The 25,493-nt window shown below is 45.2% G+C and overlaps 1 protein-coding gene across 12 annotated transcripts in view; it reads right to left on the minus strand.

Moving 5' to 3' along the window:
• The window catches only part of PPFIA3 (PTPRF interacting protein alpha 3), a 71,793-nt gene that overhangs the window by 9,193 nt on the left and 37,107 nt on the right, over positions 1-25,493 (minus strand). For 4 of the 12 annotated variants that reach the window (XM_061590964.1, XM_061590960.1, XM_061590963.1 and 1 more), the window contains exons 13-28: positions 24,433-24,512; positions 24,021-24,165; positions 21,722-21,924; positions 20,512-20,734; positions 17,667-17,833; positions 16,359-16,504; positions 14,847-14,940; positions 14,003-14,084; positions 13,076-13,276; positions 12,872-12,934; positions 9,671-9,846; positions 8,611-8,708; positions 8,269-8,444; positions 7,769-7,837; positions 7,508-7,679; positions 393-467 (exon numbers count right to left, since the gene is read on the minus strand). In XM_061590964.1, the coding sequence (XP_061446948.1) occupies positions 409-467; positions 7,508-7,679; positions 7,769-7,837; positions 8,269-8,444; positions 8,611-8,708; positions 9,671-9,846; positions 12,872-12,934; positions 13,076-13,276; positions 14,003-14,084; positions 14,847-14,940; positions 16,359-16,504; positions 17,667-17,833; positions 20,512-20,734; positions 21,722-21,924; positions 24,021-24,165; positions 24,433-24,512 (2,154 nt within the window). In that variant the 3' untranslated portion in view covers positions 393-408. Of the gene's footprint in view, positions 1-392; positions 468-7,507; positions 7,680-7,768; positions 7,838-8,268; positions 8,445-8,610; positions 8,709-9,670; positions 9,847-11,134; positions 11,162-12,871; positions 12,935-13,075; positions 13,277-14,002; positions 14,085-14,846; positions 14,941-16,358; positions 16,505-17,666; positions 17,834-20,511; positions 20,735-21,721; positions 21,925-24,020; positions 24,166-24,432; positions 24,513-25,493 lie in introns of all 12 variants that reach the window. The other 8 variants (XM_061590972.1, XM_061590970.1, XM_061590968.1 and 5 more) reach the window with 8 other exon arrangements.

The following is a 25,493-nucleotide window of genomic DNA, read 5'->3' on the forward strand; positions in this document are numbered from 1 at the left end:
CCAGCCGCCCTTTCTGTGAAAGAGTTACCAAGGATAGCCAACATGGTGTCTTGCAGATTTTGTTGTACTCCACCTCCCATCAGCCTTAACCAGCTTGGCCAATGGTCAGGGATGATGAGAGCTGGAGTCCCGCAACATCTGGAGATTATCCCTGTGTTAAGCACTCTCATTCTGCATTCTTCCTCACAAATGGCCTGGCTATGAGGGAAATATGAAGTTGGGAACCTCCTGGCTTATTATGGTCCTTATAGAGACAAACACTCAGTACACCTCACTGTAGGATTGCTGAGAGGAAGTCACCTGGGCACCGGCCACATCACTTCTGGGTTTTGTTTTTGCATAGTACCCTGCTGGTACTCAATCAATGGCAAAGAGTGTTAGCACATACTGACCTTGGTCATCTTGGCATTAACAGGAGTACGTTCGCACTGACATACTGTCTGCCCGTTGGCTACCTAATGAGTTCCCTGTGAAAAGAACCGGGTGAAGAGGAGAGGAAGGGAACACAAGAGAAAGAGATCATACAAGATGGCCCTCAACCTTCTGAGCTTTCAAGATTACTTACTGACTAGCCAAGTGGGCAGCCTGAATTCTTAGTATCAGCATGTGTTGGCACAGAAAACCGCCAACACCAGCCACACCTTTTCTCCTCCCACCCCATCCTGTACCACTGCAAGTTTCCCACAATAAGACCCAAGGACGAATGCTTGTACTGATCTGTTTCTAGTTGTTGTTTTTATTGATTGTATTTGCTTTTCACTGGTTTTAATGTATAAATGTGTTTTTAGATTTTACTGATTGTGTTTGTTTTAACACAAACTGATTTTAATGTAAGTCACTTGGGTCACTCTTGTGAGAAAAGCAACTAATAAATATAAATGTTAATAATATTAATGATAACAATAGTCTCCCAGCTTTCCAACAGCACCCGTGACCTTGGTGCTCCAATACAGCCTCCTATTTCCAAGTAACAAAGGTGGGTTGGATCCTGACTGTTAATCACACTTTGTTGTTATCTGCCTTCAAGTTTATTAGGACTTATGGCGACCCTATGAATCAGTGACCTCCAAAAGCATCTGTCATGAGCCACCCTGTTGAGATCTTGTAAGTTCAGGTCTGTGGCTTCCTTTATGAAATCAATCCATGTCATCTTTGGCCTTCCTCTTTTTCTATTCCCTTCTGTTTGCTCCAGCATTATTGTCTTTTCTAGTGAATCAGGTCTTCTCATTATGTGTCCAAATTATTCTCATTATGTGTTTCATCATTTTGGCTTCTAGTGACAGTTCTGGTTTAATTTGTTCTACCACCCAATTATTTGTCTTTTTTGCAGTCCATGGTATGTGCAAAGCTCTCCTCCAACACCACATTTCAAATGAGTTGTTTTTTCTCTCATCCGCACTTTTCACTGTATAACTTTCACATCCACACATAGAGATCGGGAATACCATAGTCTGAATGATCCTGACTTTAGTGTTCAGTTATACATCTTTGCATATGAGGACCTTTTCTAGTTCTCTCATAGTGGCCCTCCCCAGTCCTAGCCTTCTTCTGATTTCTTGACTATTGTCTCCATTTTGGTTAATGACTGTGCCAAGTTATTGATAATCCTTGACAAGTTCAATGTCCTCATTGTCAACTTTAAAGTTATATAAATCTTCTGTTGTCATTACTTTAGTCTTTCTGACGTTCAGCTGTAGTCCTGCTTTTGTGCTTTCCTCTTTAACTTTCATCAGCATTCGTTTCAAATCATTACTGGTTTCTGCTAAGTATGGTATTGTCTGCATATCTTAAATTATTGATATTTCTCCCTCCAATTTTCACACCTCCTTCATCTTGGTCCAATCCTGCTTTCTGTATGATATGTTCTACATATAGATTAAACCAATAAGGTGATAAAATAAACCCCTGTCTCACACCCTTTCCAATTGGGAACCAATCGATTTCTCCATATTCTGTCCTTACAGTAGCCTCTTGTCCAGAGTATAGGTTGCGCATCAGGACAATCAGATGCTGTGGCACCCCCATTTCTTTTAAAGCATTCCATAATTTTTCATGATCTACACAGTCAAAAGCTTTGCTGTAATCTATAAAACATGGGGTGATTTTCTTCTGAAATTCCTTGGTCTGTTCTACTATCCAACATATGTTTGCGATATGATCTCTGGTGCCTCTTCTCTTTCTAAATCCAGCTTGGACATCTGGCATTTCTTGCTCCATATATGGTAAGAGCCTTTGTTGTAGAATCTTGAGCATTACTTTACTTGCATGGGATATTAAGGCAATAGTTTGATAATTACTGCATTCTCTGGGATTCCCTTTCTTTGGAATTGGGATGTATATTGAAGGCTTCCAGTCTGTGGGCCATTGTTTAGTTTTCCATATTTCTTGGCAGATTTTTATCAAAATTCGGACAGATTCAGTCTCAGTAGCTTGTAGCAACTCTATTGGTATGTCATCTGTTCCTGGTGATTTGTTTCTTCCAAGTATTTTAAGAGACGCTTTCACCTCACATTCTAAAATTTCTGGTTCTTCATCATACAGCTCCTCCATGAATGAATCTATCATCCTGGCATCTCTTTTATCGAGTTCTTCAGTGTATTGCTTCCATCTTCCTTTTATTTCATCTCAGTTAGTCAGTGTGTTCCCCTGTTGATTATTCAACATTAGTACTCTTGGTTTAAATTTGCCTTTCATTTCTCTAATCTTTTGGAATAGGGCTCTTGTTCTTCCCTTTTTGTTGTCCTCTTCTATTTCTATACAATAACTGTTGTAATAGTTCTCTCTGTCCCTATGTCCCTATGTATAGTTGCATTTAAGATTCTAACCATGTTTCTGTCTCCTTTTGCTTTTGCTTTCCTTCTCTCTTTAACCATTTTAAGAGTTTCTTCAGTCATCCATTGAGGTTTTTCTCTCTTTTTAACTAGAGGTATTGTCTTTTTGCATTCTTCCCTGATAATGTCTCTGACTTCACTCCATAGTTCTTCTGGTTCTCTGTCAACTAAGTTGAAAGCCTCACACCTGTTCCTTATTTGATCTTTATATTCTTCTGGGATGTTATTTAAATTGTATTTTGGCTTTATGATTGCTTTGTTGTTGTTCTTTAGCTTTACTCTGATTTTCGATACGACCAGTTCATGTTCTGTACCGCAGTCTGCTCCTGGTCTTGTTTTTGCAGAAAGTATGGAACTTCTCCATCTCCTGCTACCAATTATATAATCAATTTGATTCCTATATTGACCATTTGGTGATGTCTACGTGTACAGTTGTCTTTTCGGTTGCTCAAAAAACGTGTTTGCAAGAAACAAATCATTGGCTTCACAGAATTCAATAAGTCTTTCTCCTGCTTCATTCCTGTTTCCTAAGTCCCATTTCCCCACAATTCCTAGTTCTTCTCTGTTCCCTACTTTTGCATTCCAGTCCCCCATGATTATCAGCACATCCTGTTTTGGTGTGTGATCAATTTCTTCCTGTACTTCTGCATGAAATCTCTCCAATTCCTCTTCTGCATTTACCGTTGGAGCATAGACTTGGATGATGGTTATGTTAATAGGTTTCTGTGATGTTCCTGTATTAATGTATATATGGTAAGTGCTGTTTGTATAGAAGATATGTGGTAAGTGGAATGAAAGAGGAGGGGGGAGTAAATGAGCAGTAGAATGCTGGATGATTGGCTGAGTGTTTGGATGGCTGAGAGTATAAATGGAAGGATGACAGTTGAATCTGGGTGGACGTGAGTGGGTTGTTTTGGTGGAGTTTGGAGGTGGGTGTGAGTTGGTGTATGTCAGGAGAGTGTGGAGAAAGAGGGAGGTGGAGTTCGGATTAGTAATAAGTCAAATATCACAGTAATAGATGAAACCATAAGCTTGTAGATCATTATCAAAGTTATCTTGTTATTAATGTTATTTAATAAATACTATTTTGGTTTACCGGAGGCCTGATCCTTGGCTGGGGTTTCACAGACCAGAAGGGAGGGTAAGGTAATGACCAAGGCTGAAGGGAAACAGTAACAAATGGTGGCAGCGATGAAGAGGAGAAGATAACATTATAAGTATCCAGAGCAACCCCGAGTTATGAGTTATCTGCATTGATACAAGGGGGTTGGGAACAGCATAGGCACGCAGTCACGAATGTAACCGGATAGAGAGACTCAGGCAAGGTCTCTGGGAACATTGGTTGTAGAACGTGACTGGTGGTGCTGCCTAGCAGGGGGATCTATTGAGATCTGTGCTAGAGCGGAGAGAGAAACCATAAAAAAGGACAGTCCGGACTGGTGGAGTCCCTGGTGGTGCCTAGTGAAAGGCAGTAGCCACAAGCAGGTAGGAACCTGACAGGGAGAGCCAGGGAAGGGCGTCACAGGTGTTGGCTGTAGCGGTGGGATACGAACAACAGAGAATCCAGATTCGAATAAAAGAGAGTCCCTAACAGTGGTGTGGCAAACAGAAATAACAAATGAAGATTACTTGTGAGAGTGACTGGCAAAGAGTGTGTGGCAAAGAGTGAGTGAACTCCAACATCATGGCTGAATACATAAGGATGAAAAGAGAGGAGCTGGTGGAGAAGTGCATAACATTCAATTTACCTCACGAGGGTAAAGGGGTAGATGAATTGAGAGTAGCACTAATAGGATTTACAACTGTCCAGCAAAAACAACCTGTCAGGGAAGAGACCCCAGAAGGATACTCAAGCAATCCCGCTTATATAGAGTACTTGAGAGAGAAGTTAAGATGGACGCTGAGGAGAAAGACAAACAGAGGGAGTTGGAATTTGAGAGAATGAGAGTGGATGCTGAATTACAGGTGGAAAAGTTAAAGTTTGAAAGAGAGAAGTTTCATTCTGATGAAACAAGAAAGGACAGAAATGAAACTAAAATAAAGGTGACACCGAAAGATTTTGCAGTGTTTGAGCCTGGACAAGATCCACAGATTTACCTCAGCACTTTTGAAAAAGCGGCTCAAATGTGGGGGCTACCGGAGGATAAATATATGCAATATTTATCAAACCTGATCAAAGGGGAATTGGCAGAGGTATACCAATATTTCCCCTCAGACAGGCCCGTCACATATGCCGAGTTTAAAGAGGCAGTATACAAAAGATTCAGATTGGGACCTGACTACTTTAGGAAGTTATTCCGAAACTGTCAGATCCAAGCAGGGAGGTCTTTTGTGGAACTGGGAGCAAAGTTGATGGATATATTTGGAAAGTGGATGAGTAGTGCCAAAGCTCAGTCAGTGGAAGAGGTGAAAAGCCTCATGATACTGGATCAATTATTCCATCAGTTAGCACCAGAAATAAGGCTCCTTGTCAAAGACCGTTCCCCTACATCGGTGCAGGAGGCCGCAGAGATGGCGGATCACTTTGCCTCCAATAGAACTGGCTGGGTGGGGAAAACATCAAGAGAGTTTAAACCCAGACCATATAATGGTGGCAGAAAGGATGTGGTACCACAGCGAGTGAGTCCTCCAGTAAAATCTGAAGGGCACAGGACACCCCAGAGTGGATCTGTGTACCCTAAAATGGAGGAGAAATTATGCTATAAATGTGGTAGACCGGGGCACCTACGTTTTCAATGTGGGGTTGCCAACCCCATTAGTAATCCTGCTCAGGGAAGGGCAGTAAAAACAGAACCAAAAGAGCTGGAAAAAAAGGTTCAGTTCTGCCAGATAAACTGGACCGAAGTAAAAGACTTTGATACAAGTCTTAAGAGAGGAAGTGTGTGTTCAGGGGGCAAATTATTGGGCATTGCTTGATACTGGTGCCGCTCAGACGTTACTGAGGCCAGATTTAATAACATCTGAGGAAATATTACCTCAGAAAACGGTGACTATCCAAGGAGTGAGGGGTGAACCAGAAAACTTACCCATGGCCCTAGTAAACATACAGTGGAGAGGCAAAGAGGGAAATTATAAAGTATGTATTAATGCCCAGCAACAAGAACCAGTGATACTGGGAAGAGATGTAATGGGGGCACAAGGAAAAATATATGTGGTGACCAGACGACAGCTTGGCAGAGAGACAGAAGCCATGTTAACAGAGGCTGAAGAAAACAGGGTGCAACCTGTTATCGAGCCTAAGGTCACCATAGCAACCCTTGGCAGGCCTGCTGAAGGAGACAAACTGTATCAAATGGTCTCTGGGGAAGAGGCAGAGCAGTTCAGGGAAGAACTGAATAGGGATACAAGTTTGAGGCAAATAAAGGAGCAAGCCCTGGCCCAACAGATTCCTTTCACTGACAAACTGAGGAATCAAATTGTGTGTGAGTATATGGGATTTTATATAGACTGTGGATGCCTGCTGAGAGAAAGGATGAATGCCGTTGGAGCATAGACTTGGATGATGGTTATGTTAATAGGTTTCCCATTTAATCTCATTGATATCACTCGCTCAGACCTTGCGTTGTAGCTCCTAATTGCTTTTGCTACATCACTTCTCACTAAGCAACCCCATTTTGTCTTAATTTCTCATTTCCTGCATAAAATATTCTGTAGTTGCCTGACTAAAAATGTCCCATTCCTGTCCATTTTAATTCACTCATGCCAAGTATTGTAATGTTGATACGTTCCATTTCTTGCTTGACAATTTCTAACTTTCCCTGGTCATGCTTCTCACATTCCATGTTCCTATTGTGTGCGTCATACATCTCCGGACTCTCCTTTCACATCTGTGTGCATCAACCTCTGGGTTTCCTTTCAGCTTTGACCCAGCTGCATCATTAGTCACAGTGCTACTCGTACTTGTCCTTTGTTTTCCCCCAGTAGCTCGGCGAGTGCCTTCTGACCTGAGGGTCTCATCTTCCAGCACTATCTCGTGTTGCATTTTGGATACTGTGTTCACAGAGTTTTCGTGGTAAGAGGTATTCACAGGTGGTTTACCATTGCCTTCCTCTAAATTTGGATGCATCTTAGTCTGGTGTCTCAGCTTTGACCATTCCGCCGTGGGTGTCCCTGCTAGGAGTCTAGCCTCTTGATCTAGACTCCTGACGGCATTGCTCTCAGCTTCTTCAACACTCTCAAACCCCCTCACCACATTAAGGTGTGCATCCTAAAGGGGGAATCACACTTAGGTCCTATTAAAAATCAATGTAAAACTGAAGTCTCACCGATTCCAATGAGAATGAAGAATGACTAATTTAGTCTGATCCAATCTAGTGGTTACAACTGTGAGGTCCTAAAGGCACAAACATGCTTGCAAGCTAGTGTAATGGAACAATTATTAGCAGGCATGAGCATAACCATTCAGTAGTGGCATTTTGCACATGCTCTGAAGCACTCTTATCTCCTGCTGGCAGTCTAAAGATGTGATGGTGGTGCGGAAACAGACACACTAAAGCACATGTTCCTGACACCAGCAAGTGCTTAACGTTGCCATTGTTTTGAGAATGTTTATCCTGAAGGTCAGCACAGACATTTTAATAAAGAGATAAACAAATAGTGGGAATGCTCAGAATTCAGCTTCACTTTACACTCGGCCAATGTGTGGAAGAGGGTTCCCCACAGTGTACTGCACACACCCTCTGGCTGCATCTTACGAAGCTGCACCCCGGGTGAGGTAATGGAGGCCACGGAGGCTGTGCGGAAATTGGCTGGCAGCATCTCGGCCGAGTCGGGGCTGACACCGCGGAGGTCCTTCTCCCGGAACATCTTCCGCCACGATGGGGAACGGCTGAAGGTCTTGGCACTGTCCTAAGGGCAGGACACAAGAAAGCATTGGTGGGTGCAGAAGGTTAGAATACCCCACAAAACCAGAGACTGTGAAAGGAGGAGATGCTTACCTCATCTAGCCGCCGGTCTGTTCCCATAGTGATGAGGTTTCCAAATTCTTTTTCCAACATCTGCCGCGCCTAAATAGGAAAATAGGCAAGTTATTCAGTCTCTCCTTCCTCTCCTCTGTTTTTCCAATTTTTAACCTCTTGCAGGTGATTGACAGGAGGATCTGCAAGGTATGGCTCCCCTTTGCCTCTTCCAAAGCATCAAGGAGAGGGAAAAAAAGAGTCTGCGAATCCAGCTGCCGGGGCATTATAGTCCCAGGGCCTCGTACAGCCTGATGAAGATGTGTGTATGTTCATCTGATGTCAGGGAATCAACTTGCCACACTATAAGCATTGGCACCTGGGAGAGGTCCATTGGCAGGTATGGCAAAGGCTCCAGGATTTGTTCCCTCCCTTCCTCCCGTCAGGGAATCATGGCACCATCATTTTGCCCCACCCCATAGCCTATCCTGAGTCCCCTCCCCATTCTTATCCCATCCATCTTTCCCATGCCTGCTTCTAACCTGTGTGTTCTGGGTAGGGATTTGCAGCAGCAGGGCCAAATCGTTGCAATCAAAGGTGTCATCCAGGGCAAGGAGGGCCCCATGCACCCCACTTTCAATCAGGTTGTTGGCAAACTCTTTCAGCCCAATCATTTGCACCCAGCACATCACGCGCTCATTGGACCATACCATCACATCTAGAAAGGGAACAGGAGACAGGCTTAGCACCAAGTCCAATCCCACATCCCCCACCCCCCACAACCCTGCGGTATCAACGCCTTCCTTACTTGCTTTCCCAATTCACACTTTTTGTGGATGCCATTTGAAGATCGCCCTTGGCTTTTCTTCCTGCTACACACCTACCTTTGATTTGGTTCTGGCTCTCTTCCCGCCTTCTCTCCAGTTCCTTCCGGTCGTAGTTAAGACGCTTCAGGCACATGATCCCATAATGGAGGCTCACCCTGGGGCAGATATAAGCAGAAGTTATACCTGAGATATAAGGGACAAACACACTCACTGTTGTGCCAGTTCCAGTGCTTCTCCACTTCTTTCTTCTAAAAATGGGGACATGCTACTCTAGTCAAACCCTGCCCCTTTTTACTGTAAAACCTGGTGGGATCAGCTTGAGTTCGATTTTTTAAAAATTCAGCTTCAGAGAGATTTCACAACTGATCGGCAGATCAACCCCTTTCCACTCCAGATGTGGCTAATGGAAACACTTTGTGCTAGCGACTAGTGTGTTTACCACCATAATGTAGCGTAGCAGCCAAGACAGGGACAAATCCAGGTTTGAAGGGGCCCTTGGCAAAGTGCCCTCTGCTAGACTCCCTCCTGTGATGGTGGGCTTACCTAGTGGCCATGGCAATAGCAATGGTCTGATCAGTGGTGAACAGAATGAATCAGGGAGCCACCATTTGTGCTCTAGTCTATGGCACTGTGGGAAATTAAAATGGTGGCTCCCACACCTGGCTGCCTGGTACTGATTAGAGTGCTGAAGTGCCACAGGCATCAGCGATGAGCCCTGCTGAAGTGCTGGGGCCCTGGTTTAAAATGGTATATTCTTGGTCCAAATCTTGCCTCTTGTGAAAGACAAAGAGAACCCCCTTGATAGTTTCTAAGCTTTCTGTTTTAATGGTGATGAGGGCAAATGATGTTTGGGGCGGGCAATTTGGTGCTTGTCTACTACTAGCATCTTTGCCAAACTACTGTGCCCATAACCTGCTGCTGGGAGTGGAGCCATCACAGGAAACCTTATACACAACTAAGGCTGCTATCCGTTGCATGCTTACACAGGAGAAGGCCCCATTAAATACAGTGGGACTCACTTCTGAGCAAACGTGCACAAGATTGCACTGTAAGTTACGTTTGTGACGTGGATGTACATCTTAGCCATGGAAGGCACAAGCCCTTTGTTCCCCATCACCTGTGGAAGCTGTCAACCATCTTGAGTTGACCCCGCAGTTCCTTCTTGTTGAGGTGGTCCAACATTCGGGCATCAACTAGCGACTCCATGAAATAGCTGCGGTATTGGGGCAAGCCCAAACTGGGCAGCCAATCATTTCCCACCCACTCATGGTTCATGTCACCGTATGCCAGGATCTGCAGAAACAAGAGAGAAGACAGTAAGGAGGCGTGCATGCAGGCACGGACACACACACACGAAGGAGTCGCATCAGTTCCTTTCCTCTTTATTTCCCTGTCCTAGCAAATTATAAAAAGATAAGAGGTTGTCTGTGTTGGGTTTTGAGAAATTAGCATGTGTGATGCTTATTCAATTAACACAGTTACAAACTTTTTCTCGCTTCCCTTTGCCTCTAGAAGTACAACCCTTCCTTCTGTGTCTCTATTTTATTTATTTATTACATTTATAATCTGCCTTTTTCCCCGTGGAACTCAAGGCGGCACAAGTAAGGTCCCTGGATACCCAGACTTCCTTAGCTTCAGCAAAAGTGTGCATCATGCACTTTTTTCAGTCCATGCCCTGAGCAACAGTTTTCCCATTTCAGAACAAAACGGAAGCAGAACAAAGACAAACAACTGCAAACATTCTGCTAAAATGTCAATCAAGTCTTCTTCTTTCCACCCTCAAAATTCTGCCCCCTTACTTTTCAAATCTGTTGCTTCTCTAATCCTTATTACTTTTTATCTTATAGACTCAGGGTTACAGTGTCACTGGATGTTGCAGTGCAATGGAGGAAGCAGATGCTGAGGCGACTGGCATATGTGCTTTCCCCACCTCCAATGCAATATAGAACTTGCCTGTCTCCTGTGACAAGATGCATGAGTTCCGTGCAGATTTGGAATTTGCAAATCTCACCCCGGGGGAGGCAGGCAAGTTCTCACTTCTTCACTCATTACCAAAAGCAGAGTATACATCTCTCATGCCCCTGACTATTTGCCTCTTCTGGGTAATGTTGGAAGCAGCTCTCATACAACACCCCACCTCATCCAGTCACAGAGTAGAAAGAGCAGACAGATGCTCACAATACAGTGAGAGGTACAAAAGAAAGAAAAGGATGCAAACAGATTTATAGAGTTCTTTGTTTGTCCCAAACAGTGCCATCCCTGATTAATGGCAAGGAACATCAGATGCATCTGTGCTAATAATTCCGTTCAAACAAAAATATCACACAGAACATCCTTAAACATGCGATACAGTAGGAAGCCCTTTTGAGTTAACAGGTGACACCCACTGAATACAGAGGAATTACTAGTTCTTCCATGGACCAAAACAAGAAAATCTACAAAATGCAGGAGTGGGGGAACCTCCCTTTCTTCTGGCATCAGCCCTATCCTCTACAATAAAAACAACACATAGCCCCTCCTCTTCCATATACACGTAGGCATGCAAGTAAAATGAGCGCTATTATGCAGATCCTTCTCATACCTGCTCCCAGCTGATTTCCTTTGTCTCCTAGATAGAGGTTAAATGGAAAGCACGAAGGAAAGCAGAAAGGAATTGTTAAGGCAGGGCTAGACACAGCTTCTTTGCACAGAGTAAAAGAAAAGAGCCCCGATCACTGTGAGTAATTGACACATGATCTGGTAGAATAGACTGCATCACTTAAGACACAGGTTGGATCACATTTTTGGATGATCCCATATGTTTTTTTAAAAAGCCACAAATAGAAACCTAGCACACAACAAGAGGGTGGGTTTAAACCTTTCTTCCTGATGTGCTAACCTTTGACTTGTAAGTTTGATTTTTTTAAAGTGGGAGATAATTAAACATAGCATCTTTCAATATGAAGTGGTATGGGCCACACTACCATGTTCCATCTGCTGCACAGGCAGACCGTGCCTCATCTTTGAAGAATCAACAGCAGCTCAGAGTATCCCAAGGGAACCAGGATTAGAGGAAGGAGGGGGCAAGAAAGCAGGAGCCAAAGACAGGTTGCCAGATATCCCTGGGATATTATTTATTTATTGCATTTATACCCCGCCTTTCTTTTCACAATAGAAACCCAAGGCAGCTTACATATAGTTCCCAGGAGGTCTCCCATCCAGGCACTGACCAGAACTGACCCTGCTTAGCTTCAGCAGGGTGCTGGCCTCATGTGCCTTCAGACCATAGCCTGGGATATTAAACTTCTTAAGTTATAGCCTCTATTTCAGAATAATAAAACTCCACAGAGCACTGCTCTTCCTTTCAGAACCTGAAGAGTGCAACCTGATTATGGACTTTAGAGCTGAAAACCCCATAGATTGGACCAGAATTAATTGCTTTGGTCCTCCTGAACAGAAATAAGCTAGAGTGCCATAATTAAGTGCCCTCCATAAGCCTTTATATGCGTTAAGGAAAATAAACCCCACCCTTGCAAAAACAAAAAAAACAGAGATGGACCTAATAAGCCTTCAGAGAAACAGGCAGACACCTTCTGACATCCCAGTTATAGACTTCTGCACACATACAAACACAATCATACACATACACAGACTGGTCTACACGTTAGATAAGGTGAGCCCTTGGCCTTAGGTGGCAGATGGAGGGGATGGCAGATTGGTCCTCACTTGGCCTGTCCACTGCTGACTCCTGCCTGCAGAGTTACTTGCCACCATTTTGCTGACTGGCCAGCCAGACAACTGCTGCTACCACCACCACTAGCCACTGTCTCCAGCCCAGCAGCTGCTTTCCCTAGGACTCTAGGAGCATTGCCACCACTTTGCCAGTACAGCAAAGAAGCTTCAGCATTCCTAAATGACCTTTCTCAGTGAGGCATTGTGGGCAAAGTGGCCCTGAAGAGCACCTGTTTTAAATGTTTATTACTGTGACACTTTTAAACAGTGTTTGCTGTTCTGCAAGGCCGCCTTGCTTTCAGTGCCTCGCTCTGAGGAAGGACCCTCAAGAGTTCCTCAGAGTGAGATGGCTCCAAAGGCTGTAGAGGCAGTGGAGGAGGCTGAATGGGTGAGGGATGGTGGATGAGGTAGCAGCAGGGAGAAGAGAGAGAGAGAGAGAGAGAGAGAGAGAGAGATGGCAGTGGTGAGAGCCAGTGCACAGAGAGATGCCAACAGCTAGTCTGCTCCACTACACACAACAAAATGCCTTATGTTCCGCACAGGAACTGCAAGATAAAGAAATAACCAAAACAGGGAAAGAAACAACACACACATCAGAACCACTTACTGGCTTTGTTGTGGCAGTGAGAGATTCCATCTCTTCGTGCGTCATCCACACATTCCCAGTAGACTAGCAAGAGAGCAGTGAGAGAAAGGAAATGGCTATCAGTACTAAACAAATGAAGGAAGACATTCCAGCTTCACCAGGGTGTGAGCAAGAACCCTTGGCTCCTCCAGCAGGGGGCCACAGAAGAAGCAGGCCCTCACTTACTGTGCGGGAAGTGGCGGGGGCTGAGGGACTGGTAAGGGACACCATCTCCTGAATGGCGAGGCGCAGCTTGAGCCGGTGCAAGGGGTTGCTGATGCCAATTTCCCGCTGGATTTCTGTGTCCGACAGGTTGGCCATAATGGCACCACTCTTGACATTGGCACGGCAGGCAGCCACGTACCAGGCTGGCATGCCAACCCACAGCTGTCGAGAGTGATTGGGAAGGAAAACTGAGGTTAAGCAGAGACCGTGCTTGTCCAACTCTAGTGAAAATGAAGGCCCGGCTCCCCCATCCCATGATTCTCATTTTGCCCTGTTTGAGATTGCCACAGTTCCCCTTCCAGCAAATGTCTCCCTTCAAATGAAACAGTTAAAGAATACATGTATATTAAATAGCAGGTGTGGGGGTCCTGACTGAACTTACCTTCTCTGCCCTGCAAAAGTCTCAGTCTGAATTGGGCCCACCACATCTGCTATTTACTCTAAAAAATACATAAATCACACAATTGCTAATTGTGGGAACAGTATAACGTCTCGATTGGCCCTATCACTAAATGCATCACTTGGAAGTTGTGAGTTATCTTTTTTAAAACTTAAACATCATCTGCTGCAGGGGAGGGGTAAATCACAGAATGTGGGGAGGGGGAGCGTCTTTACGCTTGTCCTTCTGTGTGCGGTCCTGGTAAAAAGATTGCCCCCCACAAGCTGTTGTCTGGCTGTCTCTTCTTGTGGAGGGTATGTCCAGTGTCCAATCAGACTTTACTGCCTTGTAATGGGTGAATATGGCCTGAAGCTGAGCTTTATCTGGGTGCCCAAAAGGTTCTGCTAAGACAGGAGCCGGTGCCATTTTCCACTCCTCGCCCCTCCACCTTCTCTGCCCCTCCCTGCTACCTTCTCATAGAAACCTGAATTTCCTTCCATCCTCATTACCTCCAGCCATGAGACAACAGTGGGCCCATCCCAGGCAGCGAAAGGCAAGCCTTGCCGGCAAGCTTCTTCTAGCAGCTCATGCCTAGGGAAAAGCAGAAGCCAACACAGGTGGGAAGAAGACAGAAGAAAATCTGAACATCCAAGGGGTGTCTTCATCTGATCAAATATTCTGTTAGCTGGTCTCTCCAGGCTCACATGCATGGCTCATATCCCCTGGAGCCGTGTCTTCAGTATTGTGTGCCCAGTTCTGTGGAACACCCTCCTGGCTGAGATCAGACACGTCCCCCTCCCTGATGAACTTCCAGTGCTTGACAAATGCTTTTTTTAACTTCAGAAGGCATTTTAAGCAAGTTTTTTCTCTTTATATAATGAATTGTAACTGTTTTTATCTACTGTATCTTTTCTGAAATCTTATTGTACACCACTTAGAAATCATGGTGTAAAGAGATATATAAATGGTTGAAATAAATAATTAAAATAATGAATAAATATTCCCTCCTTTCCCTATTCCACCCACTATTGCAACAATATTTGGCTGCTCAAGCCTTGTTGTTAACAATAATAAAGGTTCGCAGTTCGACATTACAGCCATTATCATCTTGTTCCTGGGTACAACAAGCCCAAGAAACAGGTTACAATCATTCCCATTTCGCAGGTAGGAAGCTGAGGCTGGCAGGACTGCGTATGTGTGTGACTCACCCACAACTCCATAAATCCCAAGTTGGATATGATATCCAGGTTTGGCATTCCAAGTCCTGGGACGCATTTAGCCTGTCAACCTTCCACATTGTCAGCTCACCCTGCCCCACCCCACCCACGGCCAGTTATTCCTGCCACTTCTCACTTCTTTTTGTTCCTACGGTCCTTGTCCACAGGTCCCGACAGCTTAGAAAGGCCCAGGGGATCTGCAGGCGACATCTCATCTGATGGTGTCCCAGCTATAGAGAAAGAAGGGCAAGTTACACACAGAGAAAGGCACCCATACATACATCATCAGCTCCCTTAATCACCCTTAGCCATCAAGGCAGTAGCCCTATTCAGGCATTCCAAATTCCTCATGTGATAAGGCAGATGTGGGAAACCTTTGGCCTTCCAGTTGTTGAACTACAACTCCCATCAGCCCCAGCAAGCATAGCCAATGACCACGGATGATAGGAATTGTAGTTCAGCAACATCAGGAGGGCCAAAGGTGCCCACACCTGAGGTAAGGGAGAGATGAATACACTGGCTCGGCCCCACCCCACCCCAAATTGCTGCTGCTGTCCCCTAGTTGGAGGGATAACTTCTGCAGCAGGGAGAGCCTTTTGTACTTGCGTAGGTTCCCTGCATGTTCTAGAACCCTGATCTTCCAGGCTTCTAAACTGCATGGGGAGCCTACATGAGTGCTCCTCATTTCAGATGTTATTCCTCTGACTCAGGGACAGGGACAGTGATGGCCAGTGGTGGTGGTGACACACTGAACTAGCATGCTCACTCCTGCTCTCCCTCATTGCATAAGGAATTTAGAAGACCAGAACAGGGCTAGTATTTCTGAGTGTTCTGGCAGAACAGAAGGGTTGAGCACTGTTTATCTGGAGCAGAGAATCCCTGCATATTTTACTATCATCAGCTCCAGGATCTGGGGGGTGTCCGCCCTAGAGTCCTTTGCATGGAATAGAGGTTGACAGGGAGTGCAACCCTTTATGTTGTGCCAGACTCTTGGAGAGCTCAAAGGTAGCATGAATCTCTCTTGAGCGGCTCCAGCTGCCCAGGAAGTCCTGTGCAAAGTAGCAACATCCTTCTCCCCCTATCAAATGTCATCTGTGATGAGCAGAGTATTTGGAAAGGGTCTGGGGGATAAGTATAGAGCCCTACAGAAAAGCAGTCCTCACAATGGAAGCCCAGCTCAGAAGGTCACTAAGGTTATCTTGGGCCTGGCAGGTACCCAAGACAATGGATTCAATTCAATGGACTAGAAACTTAAAGGAATCTAACGAGACCATGAGGACTACACAACTAGAAGTTGTGGAGATGCTGAGTACTTGAAGGTTGTATGTGTTTGGAAGGAGCAAGAGGTCTCCTCATTAGTTCTTATACTGATAATTTGCTGGGAAGCAGAACAGGCAGGTTCTACAGCAGGGATGAGAACCTTATGGCCCTCTAGGTGTTGTTAGACTCCAACTCCCGTCAGCCTCAGCCAGCATGGCCAATAGTCAGGAATATGGGAGCTGTAGTCCAGCAACATCAGGAGGGCTACAGGTTCCTCATCCCTGTTCTCCAGGGGCATGCCACATAATTCTTTTTAAAGGGAAAAGCAGGGAGTGGATGTGAAAGAAAAATAAAATAGAACTGAGGCTCTGGGTTGGGAAAGGCATACCAAGTGAGGGGGACTCACGGCCCAACTGTCCCAGCCTCGCTTTCTCTTTCTTGCCAAAGAGGCGTCCAATGGAGGATTTGATGCTCTTCTTCTTGGTGGATTTGTGCAAGGAGTCCTGACTGCTGTTGGTGCCATCGGCTCCCAGGCTGTGTAAATGGAAGGGGACAGGAGGGGTGGTATGAATGGGACAAGAAAAGATTGGAAAAGTCCTGTGCCCCCAAGAGAGGCTCCTACCCTAAAAAGAGATCTTTCTTGCCTTGTTCCCATCATCCCTGTCAATCAGGTTCATCACTCCAGCCACTGCTAATCATCACCCCCCTACCAGTTCTCTATTTCCCTACCTCAAATGTCATATTTTCCATGAGGCCTTCAGCATAATTCCTCTGTCCATGGCTGGGGAACTTCATCTAGCCAGTGGGCCAGATTCTTACCTTCCCCATCCCCGCATGGGCCAATTTTGACAGGTGGCTGCCTACCTGTCAATCACTGTTATTATGTCATCAGATGACAACTTCAAAGGGACTCATTGTAATTGTCAATCAGAGGTTACAGTGAGCCCCTTCAAAGTCCATTTACAGGTGCAGTTTCAAATGGACTTCAAGATTAAGGGGGATTAAGAATGGGGAACTCCCTAGTGCATATGATCCCAGTGTGGGTTACTGTCAGCAGCAATCAGCTGATTGGCACTATGAGCAAGCCCTGACTGCAAAGCAAGAACTGGGAGCTAACTTTAAGCTCTTGATTGTTCCCTTGGGGCTCTGTCCTTACCTGCCCCACATACGATGTCAGGTGTGGGGCTGGTGGGTATGATTTGGGGAAAATGGTTCTCAATCTCTGTCTTAGTCCACACATTCTAGCCAAGCCTAAGTACGTGCATCTGAAATAAATGCACATATGTGTCTGTGCCCAAGTTGCAGATCCTTTTGCCCCCCTCCTTGTTGGTTTCCCACATCTTTAAGACTTATTTATCTTGCCAGCCATTTAATTTATCTAGCTACTCCAATTGGGTATTTTCCTGTCCTGTCTGAACATTTAGCTGGTTTATAAAATTGTATTGCTTGGATTGTTTTAAGGTGTTTTCTTGCTTTATATTGTTAGCTGCCTTGGGCATCTATTAGACAGAAAACAAGATAGACATTGGTTAAAATAGAAAAAAACCCTTCATTTATCACTGCCTTTATTTCTCTCCCTTGTCAAACTGTAGATGATAAGCCCCCATTAGGCAGAGTCCTGTCCTCTTGTACTTATTACTCTACCCACTGATCACCCTATTGCCCTACACACACCCTATTGCCCTGTCCAACCTACCTAGTCCTCAGGTCTCTCCCATCTTCCAGGGTTCCAGCCTGCAGAGCTAAAGCTTGGGTCATGCGCTCGAGACGCATCGTGCGGGGGGTAGAGGGAGCTGGGGGCTCGCACAGGGCCAGGGCCTTCTCCTCGGACCCTCGCCCTTCTTCCTTGGCAATGTGGTTCTGCTGGGAGGACAAAGAGGCACAAGAAAAGATTAAGATGGTAGTGCTGGGGGAGATTTATTTTATTTTTTTGTTACATTTATATACCACCTTTCCTCCGAGGATCAAAAAGCAGCGTACATGGTTATCCCCTTTTATCCTCACAACAACCCTGTGAGATCGGTTAGTCTGAGAGACAGTGACTGGCCCAAGGGCACCCAGCAAGCTTTGTGGAAGGCTGCAACTCTGGGAGTCTCTCAGGTCAAGAGGCTGTTGTGGAAAAACTGGCAACTTGATTTCTTTGGGGTAAACCTGCTGCCCATCACAAGCTCATGGGGCATGTGCTTAAAAGTAATCTAATTCAACTACCTGCTTCCAAGATACGTGGTTAAAATATGTTATCTCCTCCACATACCCCTCCCCACTTTGGGAATTCTAGCAGCCCCTGAAGAGCCTGCATGTGTCCAGATGGATCTGGACTGCTTGGGTGTGCCCTTTTTGCCCAGATGGCTACTCTATGGTCCTCTCACCCTGAGAACTCCAGCAATTGTCAGCAGCCTCTGAAGAGCCTGCATGTGCACCCCTGACCGCTTGAGCTCCTGATTCTGCCGGAGACGCCTGTTCCAAACATTCAGGCACCTGCCCACCCTCTTTCCTAATCACAGTCCTATCTATTACTTTCCCCGCACTCCCTGAACCTATCCTGCTTCCCTTCACCTGTTCCCACAGGATTTTATTTATTAAAATGTATTTACTTATTAAATGTATTAGTCACCTTTCTTCATAAAAATGAATCCAAAGCGACATACAGTAAAAAGATTAAAACCAGTATAAAACTAATACAAATAAAAAGTTTAAAAACACAATACGTGGATAAGACGGTGGAACAACCCACCCCCTAAAAGAGGCTACAATGTCAAAAGCCCTTTGTTGCTCCTTTGTCACCTCAATTCCTATGTTATTGTAATTAAGTCCCAAAAGTGTGTGACTGAAATAAATCAGATATTCTTCCCTTGCCTATTCATGCTTCCATTCCCCCCTTCCTCTGCTGTTTCCCTGTATCTAGTTTAGATTGTAAGCCCCTTGGGGTAGGGACCTGTTATCCCAAACCTTGTAAAGTGCCAAGAACATAGATGGGCGCTATATAAATAAATAACCCATATCTTGCAGGCATCACAATAAAAAGAGATCAGCAGGAATAAGCCACCGCCCCCCACCTGCCCTGAAGTGTCTGGGCATACCAGGAATCATTAGGAAAGGGACTGGAAAGAAAATTGCCAATATTGTAATGCCATGATAGCAGCACACCTGGAATTCTGAGGTCACTTCACCTCAGAAAGGATATTGTAGAGCAGGAAAAGGTTCAGAAAGGGCAACCAAAAATAATCAAAGAGCTGGAACAACTCCCCTACCAGGAAAGATTACAACATTTGGGGCTTTTTAGTTTAGAAAAAAGGAGGGACATGATAGAGGAGTTAGAGACAGAATTATGCATGGCCTGGAGAAAGTGGACAGCGAGAAAGTTTTCTCCCTCGCTCATAATGCTAAAACCTGGGGCCATCCAATGAAGCTGAATGTTGAAAAATTCAAGACAGAAAAAAAAGCAGGCACTTACTTGGTGCATAGTTAAACGATGGAATTTGCCCCAAGAGATGAAGTAACAGCCACCAACCTGGATGGCTTTAAAATGGGGTTAGACAAATCCATGGAGGATAAGGCTATCGATGGCTACTAGCCACCATGGCTATGTTGTACCTCCACCGTCACAGGCAGTATGCCTCTGAATACCAATTTCTGGGAATCACAAATGGGGAGAGTGCTGTTGTCCGACTTGTGGGCTTCCCATAGGCAGCTCATTGGCCACTGTGAGAAAAGGATGCTGGACTATGTGGACTTTTGGTCTGAACAAGCAGGGCTCTTCTTACGACAATTCAAAAAATAATTTGGCTCAAACAATCGAAGACACCCCACATGAGAACAAAAGAAAAAGAACACAAGAGCAGCCCTGCTGGATCATCCTCTTTCCAACAATGGCCATCCAGGTGCCTCCAGAAAGCCCACAAGTAGTCAAGCCAGACCCCACCCCAGTACCTGGCATTCAGAGGTACAATGTGACCTGAACATGGCTCATTCCCCGATACGTCTAGTTTATATTTATTTATTACATTTATATCCCACCCTTCCTTCCAAAGGAGTCCAGGGTGGCAAATATTCCTGTGATAAAAACTACAATTACAGGGGGGGGGAATTAAAATTTTTATAACATTTAAAAACTGTTAAAAATATCTAAAAACAACACATGCAGCAAAACATCTAAAACAAGTTTCAGAACAGGTGCAACTAAATCATGTGTCTGGATAGGCTGCTGAAACAGAAAAGCTTTCAGCAGGCACCTAAAGCAGTACAGTAAGAGCACCTGCCTAATGTCAACAGAGAATTAAAGGGTTTCAGGCAATAGGGCTGGGAAGGACCTTTACTTGAGGCCTTCAAGGGCTGCTGCCAGTTACACCATAGTGGGCTGGATGAACCAATCGTCTTGAGTTGTATGTTCATTCAAAAATACGCACACAACACAACACAAAGGTTTCTGAGGGAAAACCTTTCAAAACATCCCAAGAGGCATCTCTGCACGATGAATGTACTACCCTGGGGAAGCAGACATGGCCCACCCCATTCCCTGCTCACCGCCATTCACAACGCACCATTTTTTCTCCTTCACGAGCAGGGCTGTGGGGTGCCAAGCGGGGAGTGGAATGGCCACTGCTGGGAGGAGAAGGGCTGGCCAGAGTAGAGCTGGTGACTGAGGGAGGAATGGAAGCGCCTGAGCGGTAGCGGCCCAGGGATCCATCCAAGCTGGCACTGGTCACCCGGCTCTCGATTTCCTCCGCCCGCTGTTCTGTGGATTCTTTTTCCTCCTGGATCAGTCTTGCAAGAATGGCAGAGAAAAAGTTTGAGCAAACGTTTTGAGCAAAAGTTTGTGCCTTCCCTTTCTTCAAAACCTTCTGCCAGAAAATGGAGTGGATCTGAAATACCTTTGCTTCCTTTATTGTGCTTTCACAATTCAGGTTCTCAAATAAATTTGTAGTCATGAGGGTTAAAAACACATCACCAGATAGAAAATTCAGTGTTTCATTCAAAATATAGATGGAGGATACCAATTTTGAAGGCTCCCCTGTGTAAACAAACTCCCTGCAACTAGAAAACTAGTACAGCAGGGAATGGACTGAGCTAGAACATTTCTCCTTGGTGTGCTAGATTTCTGTTACTGTGGTCTGGTGTGCTCACTATTCCACCATCAAGAGAGATTAGATGAACAGGAAACAACAGACTGGGACCTTTCAGTGGTGGCACTAACACTTAGGTATTTATTTTTTTACATCTGCTGAAAACATTCCAATATGCTGCTTTTCAAGACTGCTTCCTTTTCAATTATGTTTTTACTGCTGTAATTTTATTATTTGCTATTTTATACTAAATTTGTTAACTGAGCTGTTTTGAGCGGGACAGTAATAAATAACAATATTTGCAGGGAACTTTATATGGGAGAGCAGGGTATTCCCTCACCTACCTGCAGTGCAAAATGGTGAACCCATTCTGCTCTCTCATTCCCACTTTGTTCTCCTGAATGTTTAAAATTAGTTTATGAAAAAGAGAGCGGAGGGGAGCCACAAAGTGAGCCAGGGGCTTCCAGAATATGGCAGGATGTGTATGTGGTCTAGAGGAGGAGTTCACAAAAAGAAGCGGTGAGAGGATGCTGTATGAGGGTGGCCTTGAAGGTTTGGAATGTTTCCAAGGGAAACCCTAAATCAGGCACAAGGGAGGCTACGGCAGGCTGGCAGCAGTGTAAACAGGTACATCCTGGGAAAGTACTTGCACAAGCCTGATGTAGAAGATCTGGCCAGGACAACTCACTTAATTTCTTTGTTGATGGCTTCCAGCTGTTCCTGTAGCATAATGGCCAGGGTTTGCACATCAGCCTGCCCACTGGGGGAGAGCAGGTCGGCAGAGCTGAACAGGGGATCCCGCTCATCTTCATCTGAACCGTCTAAGCTGCCCTCAAAAGAGCCTCCAGCTGCCTGCTGGGCCCGTTCCCACTCCTGAGAGAGTAGCGCCTGCTGAGGAAGAGAGGGGAAAGAAGAGAAATTGAGAAGTGCGGTCCAGTTGCCCCCCTTGCATGTTGGGATAGTCACCACAGAGAAAAGGGAAACCCCTCACAAGCAGCACACACTTCGGGGGACTATGACAGGTGCACGGCAGAGACCCCTGCCATTGAAACCAAGGCCCTTACTGGGGGCCCCAACCCTTGGCATTGCTCTGCTGCGAGGACAGCTTATTCCTAAAAAGCTGTATCAAGAGAGACACTCACCATGTGGGTGTCCAGTGGAAATTGAGGTGGAAAAGAAGGAGAGAACGAAAAAAAATTATGAGGGGGAAAAGGAGAGAGGAAAGGAAAGGGAGATAACTAGGTCCGCTTTCTCTTGGCTCCACTTTGCTCATTTGCAGGGAACCCTGGGAGAAGCCCTGTCCTGTTTCCCCAACTTGTTGGGAGCATGCTCAGGGTATCTTAAGAAGGGGCCAGCAGCAGAGCCCCTGGGACTTTCACTCACCAAACTGACACTGGGAAAGGAGCTATTGGGGTGTCTTGGGATGCACCAACTGGGAAGCTGTACTACCCTAAACCTCAATAAGCCATGAGTAGCTGCACTTGGCTTGTCTGGTCCTTGGGTTTTGAGCTTATTCCCCCATGGAGCCTGAAGCATTTAAAGTGCCCCTTCCATAGGGTGGCCCCACAGACACCTAGGGAAAAAAACTGGCAGCGTCAGCTATGGCAATTATTTTGAATGTATGCTTAGATTCTCAGCAATAAATGAGTGAATCGTTTCCCTACTGGGCAAAAAGGCTAGTACAGAAGCACCCCTTTATGGTTATGAAGTATGAACTGGCCGAGGGCAGCGGCAAGCCAAGAAATGCTACCTCCCAACTGACAAGATCCCTCGGTTGCTAAGCATTAACCTCCCACGTGACCAGGGGGGTCTAGAAAGCTGTAATAATATTCGGTGGAGAGCTGCAAAACTCTGCATTATTATTATTATTTTAAAACTTTTACACCCTAACTTTCCACCATTTGATGCCCAAGGCAGCTTCCATAAAATCATAAGCAATTAATTAAAAAGATACAATCCAGATCCGTTACATTAGGAGCCACAACTGGCAAGGGTGGCAATGGCGATTTCCAGAGCAACAGTCTATTGCTGCCATAAACTCTTCCAGGCCCTACATCCCTCCCTGTATCCCAGGATTCATTTTCGTGCCTTCTTGAATCTGTGATTTTTCATTCCCCATCTGTGTCATTTGAGTAGCAGCACTCAGACTATGGAAAGCCTTGTCCATGGACACCCACCAGACCCCTTCTCTTTTGGTTTTTAGACATCTGCTCAATATGACCTTACCCAGGCGTGCTTTTTAATGTACGATTTTCATCTGCTAATCTGCTGTAGTCTGCTTTCAATGTGGCTGCTGTTTTAAGATGTCTGTTTTTGTTGCTGTGATTATTTAGTAGCGTTTGTCCATTTCACTGTTTTTGATGGTGTGCATTTAACTTTCATAAGCTGCTTTGCATGATTTTTAAACAGAATAGTGGGGTAGAAATAAATGAAGAAAAAGGCCAGAACAAGACACTATGGAGGATGCATAGCTGCTGCCCCCCAAAACAGTCCTGAGTCTCATTCTCCCCACATCTTCTACTTAACATCTGGTAGCACAAAATGTATAACATGACATCATCTCCGTCAGAGTTTGCCCCTCCCACGCTCTATTTTGTTTGCCGCCACTTTTGCCCCTCCCACGCTCTATTTTGTTTGCCGCCACTTTTGCCCCTCCCACACTCTATTTTGCTGGCCACCACTTTTGCCCCTCCCATGCTCTAGTTCACTGGCTGCCACTTTTGGGCTGCAGAGGAATGGAAAGCAAGATGTCACACCATGTGTTTTCTACTACCTGATTGTGACCGTGGAGACCAAGGCTCAGGGCTACAGATTTTGTTGGCAGCCCACACATCATTGTATCTACTTCTCCCCAGACTTCCAAGCAACAGACTTTGCTAATATCATCCTAGCACCCCCCACACTCCAAATTCTTTCTCTTCAGTATTGGGTTCCTCACCCCGCCCCACTTATGACCCCATGCCAAGCCCAACACAGCAACTCCATACCTTGGTGGCCTCATCCTTGACAGTCCAGCGGCCCTTCTTTGAACGTCTTGCCACACCAGCACTGCTGTAATGGTCCACGTGGGCCCCTACCGGCAGCATGGGCGCCTGGGAGTAACGCAGCTCCAGCGCGCTGCCCGGCAGAGACCTCCGTGGAGCAGGAAAAACAAAAAGTTTGAGCAAGGATGATCAGGAAGGGAAGAAGAGGGTCTCCACCATTAAAATCAAGGGGCTCTCTCCCACCAGTCCTCCTTAGGCCCAACTAAGATGCCCTTCGCCCATTAAAGGCCCCTGCGCCAAAGAAGTCTTCCAGGTACTCAGCCCACTGGGACAGTCCTTGCAGTCCTAGCAATTGGGTGTTGGGGGCACTAAATTGGTTATTATAATAATTCAGGAGTGGGAGGAGCCTTCTTACCGGGAGTAGGTAGAGACTGGGCGCCCACGTAACTGGTCTATCTCCATCTGCATCCTCTCAATTTCAGCTAGCAGCTGCTCCTGCATGACATGTACAAAGGAGGCCATCAATACTGGAGAGTAACCTAGCCGGCTTCAAAGCCCTCCATCATATGTATTAGTTTTAAAGTATTTCTAAACCACTTATTATTTTAAAAATCTCCAAGCCAGTGTACAATAGAACAAAAGCAACATATAAACACAAATGTTTATAATAAAAACAGGTAAAAATGGATCCTGAAATCCAATGTCATTGGGTCCAATCTTATGGATCAGGGAAATTCCTTGCAAAAACATACGTCTCTACAAGATGTCTGAAGCAAATTATAATGGTTCATATTTGGCAGAGAAAATGGCATTCTAAAGTGTAGGGGGAATAGTGGAAAATGCCTTTTTGGATATTCTATAAGATGCAGTGCTATGAATTAAACTTTACCCCAATCACCTACATGGCTGGACAGATCTATACAAGGGCAGGTGGTCCTTCAGGGTAACCTGGTCCTGACATGTTTAGGGCTTTTTATGTTAATGATAAGACCCTAAACATGGCTCAGTAGCTAGTCAGCAGTGCAGTTATCTTAGCACTGGGGTTCCCAAACTGTGGTCCACCAGTGGTTCATTCATTTGGTCCGTGGCATGCCCATGTTAAATATTCGTATTGATTTTTATTGCTTCTTTGATTTTTTATATTGTATTCTATTGCATTACAAGTTGAATTCTATGGAATGCAATGAAATAAACAATATAAATAATATAAGAAATAAAAGAAGCAACAAAAATACAACTAAAAAATCAAGCAGCATCTAGCACAGTGGATTACAATTGCTACAAGAGACAGAAAAAACATTATCTGGTCCGCCAAGACCCTCAGCAATTTTCAAATGGCCCGTGGGGAAAAAAGTTTGGCGAACATTGCCTTAGCACAAGAGTAACATGTGCACATGTAGGTGCTCAACAACTGGGTTGCAACATTCCGCACCAGCTGCAGCTTCCAGACCAGTCTCAAGGGAAACCCCACATAGT

Source organism: Rhineura floridana, chromosome 11, assembly GCF_030035675.1.
Source record: "Rhineura floridana isolate rRhiFlo1 chromosome 11, rRhiFlo1.hap2, whole genome shotgun sequence".
NCBI lineage: Eukaryota > Metazoa > Chordata > Lepidosauria > Squamata > Rhineuridae > Rhineura > Rhineura floridana.